Source organism: Sipha flava, unplaced genomic scaffold (genome assembly GCF_003268045.1).
Source record: "Sipha flava isolate LNK unplaced genomic scaffold, YSA_version1 236_pilon_pilon, whole genome shotgun sequence".
In the NCBI taxonomy this organism is placed as follows: domain Eukaryota; kingdom Metazoa; phylum Arthropoda; class Insecta; order Hemiptera; family Aphididae; genus Sipha; species Sipha flava.
In genome coordinates this window covers 720,343-731,001 of record NW_020272878.1, presented here as the reverse complement: position 1 = coordinate 731,001, position 10,659 = coordinate 720,343, and the positions used below count along the sequence as shown (strand labels likewise).

The 10,659-nt window shown below is 30.2% G+C and overlaps 1 protein-coding gene across 1 annotated transcript in view; it reads left to right on the top strand.

Annotated features, from left to right (window-relative positions):
- LOC112683794 (innexin shaking-B) overlaps nt 1-10,659 on the top strand; it is a 40,662-nt gene that overhangs the window by 29,539 nt on the left and 464 nt on the right. Inside the window, exon 4 of the mRNA XM_025554945.1 lies at nt 1,781-2,066. Coding sequence (XP_025410730.1) covers nt 1,781-2,021 — 241 coding nt within the window. The 3' untranslated portion in view covers nt 2,022-2,066. The remainder of the gene's footprint in view (nt 1-1,780; nt 2,067-10,659) is intronic.

The window sequence follows — 10,659 nt, the reverse complement described above, 5'->3', positions numbered from 1 at the left end:
CACACACACACACACACACACACACACACACACACACACACACACACGTCATAATATTATGATCATATTTAGATACTTTATTACTACTTTGATAATTTTTGCTTGGAAACATATTATTTAGGTTTTCTACTATGGTTGATTCTAAATCGGTCGTCTGGTCCCGATAACTGACATAAAAGCGATATCATTGTCTGTATTCAAAGTTTACTTTGGGTATAACCATTGCATTCGCGGCTCGCAGATCATTTAACTCAAGTACCTTATTGTGTAAAACTAATTGTTATTAGTTAATAGTTAGTCGTTACCCGTTGGTGTCTCATTGTTTTATTTACTACTCGTTTATTCGTTTATATTTGACATTTGTATTCCATTATATTTGTTTTATTTTAATTGAACATCAATCTAAGACTTCTAAACATTCCACTATGGTAAGATATTTAAAAATTTAATTTTTAGTATACCTAAGTGATTGGACAGAAAATATTTCAATATCTAATATTTATGTTCCTATATTAGTTCCTAGTTCCTAAATTGTTACTATTATTATTATTATTATTATTATTTATTATTATAGGCAAATTCTCTAACAAATAAGCAGACTAGAAAAATTAATTATTTTTTTTCACCCGAGTCAAAAAAACTAATGTCAACCAGTCTTAAAAATACCAAGATCAATACAAATAGTAGTCAAAATGATAATGATAACATTAAATATACATAAATTTGCTGAACCCCCCCCCACAAAAGTTTCCTGGCTACGCCACTGTTCTTACTTACCATAGGTTTTTAGAATTCAGTATTATTATTTAATTATATTGAAAGTTAATATACTGTATTTTACTTAATATATAACATTGAACTATCAGTGGCGCGCCGTAGCGTATTTATATGCAGACACTATTGGCACGTGCTTACCGAAGCAAATTTGAAGAATGTATTTTGTTATTAATTATTAATAAAAATCGTTTAAATCTTAAGACATTATATTTTAGTATTGAAATAAAATTTGTTTTGCATACTTACCTAATTTATATATATTTTATAGTAGGAAATTAAATAATAATTAATTTAGTGCGGTATATTATTTTAGTTATTTAGAGCAGCAATTTTCCACAGACGTACACGTGGAAAACACGTAAATACGCCTCGGTGAACAATATAGTGTTTTTTTTTAAATATAACAAATTAATTTTAAAATAGCATTCTAGTTTTAAAAAGAAAGTCATTTATTTTTTTATTTTTTTTGAAAAAAAAAGTTTATGACTACGAGTAAGTTTGTGCGTATCTTAGTCACAATTGTAGTATATTACACAAAATAATAGTTTAAAGACTTTTATTTTAATTTAAATTGTAGTGTACTATTTTATTTTTTCATAGTAGTGCTTTCAGATTACAAATCGATATTATTTGTATCGTACTAAATTACCCAATAGTTAAACTAAATATTCAGAAATAAAATTTTTTTTATGAAAGAAATCTTTTATCCTATTTCTATTTATTCATTTTTTAATAAATTATTAAATCTATTCTGGATCTCAAAATTAAAATGTTATTTCTCGTTTTTTCTCGGAATTCATTTCTTAGTAACTCTAATTGGATGCTTTTAAGGTTGTTGCAATTATCAGCATTATGGATAAAACTGTGATTTTTATAATTTGAAAGTTTTCGATTACTTTTATAGAGCTTTGTAATCCTGCAGATACGCTTAACGCATGTTGATAGTCGACAAACTTATAAAAATTTTAGATAATAGTTTTGTACATCTAATTTCATTTTTTAGGTTCATTATAATAGTATCCCCACGGATGCGTGTGTACTTGTTTTGCATACGGTTTCGGCTGATCAAACGGCAGGCCATTGGCAACATCGTGCGCCGATCAAAGCTAGGCGACTGGATGCTGTTGTACGTGCTCGGAGACAATATCGACTCGGTTGTGTTCCGGGACATAATTCATGATTTGTCGCACCGACTGGAAACGTATCATAACAAAAACTCGACGGTCAGGACGGTGGATGCGTAACGACAGTCGATCATCTGTGCTCAAATCAATAACCAACATACATTGGTCAGTATACGGTCAAAGGGTGATTGGGTAAAGTAGAGGCATAAACAGTTTTCAGTATTATAATGTTGTTGTTATATACGTGAAATAAATCTTCTTTCTAATGATTTAGTTCTGTTCACCCTCGACTCCGATTACCAAATTTACGACTTTAAAATAAGAAAAAATAAAAAAAAAACCACAAAATTAATTAAAAATTTAAATTTTTTTACTTATATTTGGCAGATATTATAACGGCCGTTCCTTTTTTGTTTCCTGTTCATTGTATGTTTCACCTATAGTGTTTATTCATGCCTCAGATTAGAGAATAAATTATTTATTAATAAATTAGTATAATTATAATAAGAAATTTTGCGTTTTATTTTTCCTTAAGGCTTGATTTAACGTCTTCTTATTCTTTTATTATTTGGTTCACGTACACGTATTCGCGTTTATATTATTGTCCGTTTATTTCGCAGTGACCGTCATTGTTTTTTTTATACGTGCACGAATAATATACTCTTCGTATAGTGTATATCATAATATTCTTTCTTCTTTTATTTGTTTATCATGTTTATGATCGCAGAATATTTTGTTCCCGGCACCGGTATTCAAGTTTGGTTTTAATACTTTAAAAGTGCCATGACGTAAAATACAAGATGGTCGGACCGTACAATATTTGATACTATCGAGTTTAACATAGTCGACATATGCTTTTAGAATTCGTTTGTTTTTTAATCTAGTCTGGAGTACTATTTATTATTTTTTCTCTTGGAGGAAGTTATCCGACTTATGAGAATATATAGAGACTAATTTATTTTACTCTAAAATTCTATTAGTACTTAGACGTAGTTTGAAAGAATGTACGTATAACTTAAAAATCGTTGTAAGCTCATTATTTTAGTAAATATTTTATCATATTCCCTCAAACTTTGAGCAGCGTATGAATCTCAGTCTATTTTATCGTATTATTCATCATGCGACTTTTTTGAGTGTTCCGCCTGACAAACCGGTTTAAGTGGTAACATAATCAAATAACAAATGTCTCCACAATAGTCCATGAACTAAATCTCAGCATTCCTATGGTATTTTATCTGTACCATGGATCCATGAGAACAAATAAAAGTGACGGAAATCGAGTTCTTATATATATTTAATTAGTGTCTCGGACAATAGGCAATTGATCGACAAGCACTCGTATTTTAATAAACCGACATGCAATTATTAATTAAGCAATATCAATATCAGCAATGTCAATTGTTGTCGAAGCATCAATGGTCTTGTTTATAAAAAATGTTTTCCGCATCTCGGACTGTTGATAGTGCAATTATATTATATATAATTTTTATTGGAGAATATGCAACGCAATAATTACACAACGTATCTAGACGTCTTCGCTTTTGCTGTTCCTATGTACGCAATATTAACGAATAGGTAGAACATATATATATTATTGTAAACAATGACGAAACTTTGTAGTAATATTCAGTCCTCGCGTTTAATTGACCGTTTCAAGCGGAGTATCTTTTACTATAAGCGTGTGTGTAATAGCTAGAGCTCGAATTGAAATAAGAAAAATGACTCTGAGCATGAAAAAATTAGTTTTCTCTAAATGTATTTAACGATTCATATGCGCGGCGATGTGTGTAAAACGCATAGTAAAACCAATCATCACCCAATGGTCTTGAGCTCAATTGTAATAATTGTTACTTTAGTAATTTTTTTTCCATCTATTTTCGATTCACTAATGTTGGATTTTTTCGGTTGTTTCTAAATCATTCGTTTGATCATTAGACGTTGAAATCGAAGAAAGTTTTTAATTCGAGGGGATGAGGCGGTGGTGTTTGTTCATCCGACCGAATGACCGTGATAAACTCGAAAATAAGTGTGCTAAATATGTAGTCAAGAATATTATCATATTCTAAAACTTGGTTAATAAGTAATTAGAGTAACCTTATCAAGGTCTGATAACTGAAATCTTCTTGTACACATTATTCACCTATTATGCAGCGTTGCGTTCGAACGAATAAAAAATATCTTAACCTCCGCCGCCATTGCTGCCGCGATGCATTGTGCTTTTAACGAACCGTTGGTTAATTTTTGTTTCTAACGTCTAAATAAAAAATGGACTACAACGAGTGGCTATTACCGTGGAGTTAATAATTTTCTTTTTATAATTTATACACATGCGCATACGCGTTGGACGTGAAATTAATTTCGCATCCGTATTGTTGAGGGCTTATGGCGCTCGTTTATAATTACACAATGGTGATATTAATATTATTATTATTATTATTATGTTCAGAATGTGCAATGATAGTATTATATGCCATAAATATTAATAATATTGTCTCCTATATTTATTCCTTAACCACTCGATATTCGTGTTGTTGTCGTTTCGATATTTTCACGCATTAATCAATCAGATTACGTATGTCTCAAACCTCGTATTTTCATAATTAAATGTGAAAATATATTAATATATAAATATATTTTTATAATATTTAAATTAGTTGTTTTAATTTATTTACAATAAACATTAATGTTTACTCTTTAACCGCAGTTGCTGTTGGCGTTTTGATTTATCCAGTTTCACATGCGCAATATATCGTGATTTAGTAGCCACAAGACCCAAATTTCCACTCAAGAAAAGTTATAAATTGTCTATTTTATACAATTTTCTATATACTGTTGTTGCTTCTGCTATGTTTTTGATTTCCGAATGAAATTTTTTAATGACAATTTTCGAACAAAATACACAGATAATGTTTTTTTTTCACGTGTATTATAACGACATAGTAATCCGAAATGTGGTAAACAATGTTTTTGTATTATAAATCTTTCATTTATACATCCAATTAAAATTTTGTATAAATGGATGAATGTGTGGAAATTCTTCACAATAAAGGGCGTTTTATTGCTGCGTGCTTTTCATTTTATGAGTCCAAAAATAAAATATTACCGTGATCCGGAGTATTATATGTTACAAAATTGTACGTTTATATAATAGGCGGTATGCCTTCGAAGGTGTTGTAATTTTCTTAGATCGTAATGAAACGCGTTTCGTTCCGAAGTACATTTTGGAAACACTTTGTGGAAAGATGAACGGTGAGCTGAAAATTGGAGATTTGTGCTGATGCAGTAATTTGGCCAGACTTTGAAATTGACATAACATGACACGAACGTTAAAAAGAAAAAAATGAAAAAAAAAAACATAAATACGTTATTATTCTGTAATCGAAAGCTGTGTGTTGGTGTGAATTTAGAACGACTGGAAGTCGTCCAATAGAAATGTGTTTGGTGTACCACGACACGGACTTCGGTTTGTCAAAGAGCGATTTATTTTTTTCCTTTTGAATTTATTCGAAAAATATTATTATTTTGTTACGTTTCTAAACAGTTTGTACTAGATATTATGATGTTTGGTCGAGAACAGGCCGGTTAGCGACTTGGACCATAGATCCTTAAGCTGGCATCGATCTCGAATGCACTTAAATCATACATGCGCGTGCGTTTCGTTTTGAGGAAAAGTTATTTTCGAAATTTACGTAATTAGCGTGCCGATTTCAGCGTTTACGATCGAACTATTAAGCGTTTTATTATTGTTCGCAACGTGGGGATTTTTGATGTTTAGCATTTAAAATAAAATAAAATCAAAACGGTTTCCTCTCTCACTTTTTATCTTTTGGAACTCTATCAATGACATATGTTCGAACGTTCGTTTTATATAAAAACGTTACCGGAAGACAAGATTGTATGCATCAAAGAGAGTCCACCGCGCTTAAATGGAAAAGATTCAATTATACGAAAGATTCCTTACTTCGGCAAATAATATATTTTATTTTATCTGAATCCATAAAAATATTTTTACTTTATATGCACGTGCACGTGTAATAGTATAATAGAACACATTCACATGGTGCACATACGATGTAATTATACGTATATTGTGCAATTGCAGTTCTTTTTCCACGTTGAAATGATAACAGTTATGATATTATTTCCTGTTAGACACAGAATAATCACATAAATCGTACGCAAATAATAATAATAATATTATAACCGTCGTTAATCTTACGAGTGAGTCGAACCTTGAGATCTCGTGTTGTTCGGACATACGTATGAAATTTACCACGGGTTTTTTTTTCTTTTTTTTTTAATAAAACTTGTTTCTTATACTTTTTACAGTGTAAAATATATATGCATCGTACTATATTATATACAATATCACTCTAATATACCGTGCGTACATTAGAAGTCATTATGTTTCCGCTGGTATCGTACTGCAGTAGTATTCATAGAGATCTAGGAAACTATAAACACGTTTATGCTTTTAAAATTCGTTATGTCATTACTTTACTAATTTATGCATTTAATTTGTTCAAAACCGTAGTATTCGTATTTTTCGTAGTGTATTGATTTGATGAGTGGTTTGCATAAAATTGTATTGGATATATGCCTTTATTAACACTATCCGTGTGATATTTACTGTGGGATTTAGCTGAAACCAAATAGAATTTAAAAACAATAAACATGATAATAGACATCAATTATCATTCAAAATTTGAACGGAAATGTATTAATGTTTCTTCGGAGTAGGGGTAACTAAAAATAAGACGGTTTCCTGAAAATCGTCGGTTGCGTGTTATCTCGATGCTTGAATTTTAGTAGATTATTAAAATTTTCCATTCCCATTTATGATGTCCACAATAAACCGGTGAACTAGAAATATTATATAGTATTAATATGTGTTTCCGTTAAGCATTTATTTGTGCTCATAAGTAAATAAATAATAAATATTAATATAAATCGTGTTGTTATGTTGCCCAATTCCGTGGATCTTAGAGTAGATTTATTGTACTGGTCAATATGGGACTGCAGGTAGGATCATCGATAAAAAGAGATGAAAATAAAAATACTAGTCATCGAAAGAGAGGAGCAAGAGGAGTAGGAGGAGAAAGAAGTTAAGTTTATGACGAGAATTACCTATTTTTGGGTGTGTACATTTTATGATGCTTGTTGGAAATACTCTACGCATTAATTTTCTTTAATTACCGGTTAGAAAAGTGTTTGGTATTTTTTTTTTATTATATTTCCACTATTTTTATTTAGAAAAACTACGAATAAATACTTTAGAATATAACTTAATAGTAGACAATCTTAATAAAAATAAATAAATGTAACAAAAAAGTATTAATAATTCAAAAAAATGTTATATATATATATATTTAAAATATATTTATATTTATTATTTGTAGAATTTGAAAAGATTTTATTCAAAGTATGGACTTATCGTGAATAATTAGAACAAATAAATGTATAAAATTAATTTATCATAAAAACAAAAAAGTTGACTCACACTGCATTAATTATTACATAAAAATTAAATTGTTTGTTGTGGGTCGCTGAAATAGTGTTAGCGATCAAGAGTGACGAAACGACCTCCGATTTTGGGCTATTATAGATTTTTATTATTGCCTCGTGGCACCGTGTTCTCCCACCTGCATCTAATTATTTGGATTCTATTCGTCATGTCGATTTCGGAGAACAGCGTGCTGTATATTCGCTCCGTGTGTACATAGTATCACGGGATGGGTTGTTTACAATAATTATTTAGTCACCGCATTAGCATTAGCCAAAAATTTACTATCCGTTTTTTTCCGCAACTACAGGCATCGCACAAGAGCAAAGTTGCTGTTTGATGAATTTTTTTTTTTTCCAAACAAATTTGTCGGCTTTCACTTCTCTTTATTTGGTATTTTAATTTGTTATGTTGTTTTCTATCCGAAAATCAAGTGAAGCGAAGAAATACGACGAATAGAAGCACGCGTATACGCATTGAGTTCATTAGATTATTCGATGATCGTGGATAGCGTTTTTCAGGAAATTAAAATAATGAAAAAAAAAAAACAAATAATAGTACCGAGAACAAAAAGAATGATTGAATTTGACGCAATAGAGCTTAGGGTTTCCATAATTTGGAGGTGCACGCAATCTTTGCGCCGATGATAGTAATTTATTAAGATTGTTTTAACATGTAATTTTTTGTTTCTGAGATATTATATCATTCAGGTCGGAGGTACATCCGGCTCTACAGAAGTGTTTAGATAAGTCTTGGGTAGGTTATACTCGTAAATATCGGACCCGTTAAAATATAAACATAACAAATAATATACCAGTATCATGTAGTGAATATATTACAAACTAAATGATTTAGATAAAAAATTATAGAATCATTTAAGTGATCAACTTTCACCAATTTATTCATGCTTTTCATCGTAACGCCGTAATAATATCATATGTTTATAGTTTCAAAGCTTACCGTTTTAATTGATAATATTTTGACGTTATGTACCATGCTAATTCGTGATACACTGGTTCAGAATCATGATCATTAAGACATAGATATTAAATGCCGATTATTAGTTTTATCAGCGTCGCTGAATAATGGAGAATAATCGAGATGCCGTTATTGGATTTTTTTTTCCACACGAAAATCAATTCTGTCGTCTTCGAGTTTTTCGCAATTAAGATCCTCCTTCATTTTATTTACATTATTTTGTTACTTCTTACAAAGTATAATATACTATATATTAATTATAATATATTATATTATGTATATCTATAATTCTATAGCATTCAAATTTTTCCGATTGCGAGAAATGATATTTTACGTTCTTTCTACGATTTATAATTATTGTGGAATGTTTTAATTACTCATTATTTATATAATAAGACCTAAAGCAATATATTCGTATTATTAAGGTACATTTTTTAACATATTTTTATTAAATCGATATTTTTGATGCTTTCTCGGAAGACGAGAACGGTGGTATGTTATTCGAAAAAGTTATTATTTATCCATTCTTCTACGTATCCGAGATTTATATTGGCCAGAGAAGGCTTTTCTATTAACATCGTCACATATCATAGCAAGATATGAAACTTACAGTAAACGAAAAGCGAGACTTTATTGTCGCTAATAGATTCTTGACTAATTTTATAACAATATCTACAATGAACATAAAGTAATAATAATAATAATAATAAGTATAATAATATACTTTGCATTAAAAATATTACGTTGTCTATCAAAATATCATTAGCTTAACAAGTCAGTAGTTCTAACTTTATTCAGTGATAGATAAAAGATATAAGACAGGTGTCTTATTAGAATTTGTTTTATATATTATTTATAATTTATATATAATTTTTGTCTTATGTTACTAAAACACTTTTGTTCCCATCTCAAATTACTTTTGACTATAATTTCATTTTGTTGATGAAAGTGAGATATCCCATTTTATTCATTTATGAAGAATGAAAAATTAGTTCATATTGTAAAATATTCCCGTTTTCACTAAACATCGATTTAACCTCTTTACCTTGAAACCATCGTATTATTGAGTTATCTTGGCACTGAAGAATTTTTGTTGTTTCCGTATGCACCACGCACGCAAATATATAGGTATACTGCGTGTGTATCTGCTCTTAATTCGATGACACTATATAAACATGAAAACGTTTAATGGTCTATTAATGTGTTTATAGTACGGGTTTTATAGTCCTAAGCCACATGGCCTCTTTGTGTAAAAAATTGTGTTTATCAATTAAATTAATTTAAATTCGAATCCAACGTAAGAAGAATTTTTTTTAAATATATACTTGTATATATATATACACTCGGCGAAATTTAAAATATACTGCAATATTCAACGGCATAAAGTAGTCCACGCGGTAGGGCTGTTATTGGTTTTTTAGGATCACATGTGCATAGGCAGAGGATTACTATATTATTTGACAAGTGGAGATTTAAAGTCTGACATCGAGTACATATACAGTTAAAAGAAAGTGTCTGAAAACCTCGTTGGGATTTTTGTTTTTACGGTTAATCGCACACACACGACTACCGATGTCGCGAGATCAATTTATTTCGAAACTTTGGTCGAAAAAAATATAATTATTTCTCACGTAAACCAGATAAAATTATGGACGTCTAGTTGCAGCTACGACTCTGTTGTGTGATTAACTTCAGAAACGTGCCGAGTTGATTTAACGGAACATCAAAGTTCATTTAAGTTTTATTCTTCGTTTTATAACCGTTCTTAAAAAGAAACCCGATCGATTACGTTAACCATACATCATGACGCACCAGAGGGGGTCTTGTGCACGATAAACGCAGCAATGAGCGCACCTGCAGGTCGTGAAAAACTACCGGATCCGAAGCGATTAACCTTGGAGGGAAAAAGTAAAAGTCACCGACTCGAGTGATACATCAACTATTGTTGTTCTCTGCATTGCATCGCGTTCATAGCGGTGTTCTATCTGGTTGGGTTCATAGTTTACGACGATGTAAAAAAAAATAAATAAATAAATAAAATTAAACATATATATATATTTGGATTAGACACATTTTTTCTTTCATTTTATTACGTTCGACGGAATAAAAATCCGATTATAACGTATACACGTGCGCGCGTTTTGTACGATGTACAATGTGCTGGCTTGTATATTTTATGTGTACGCGAACGGCCCGGGGTGTTAATAAAAGAACGTAATAAATCAAACAGTAATAATAATAATAATAATAATAATAATAATAATAATAATAATAATA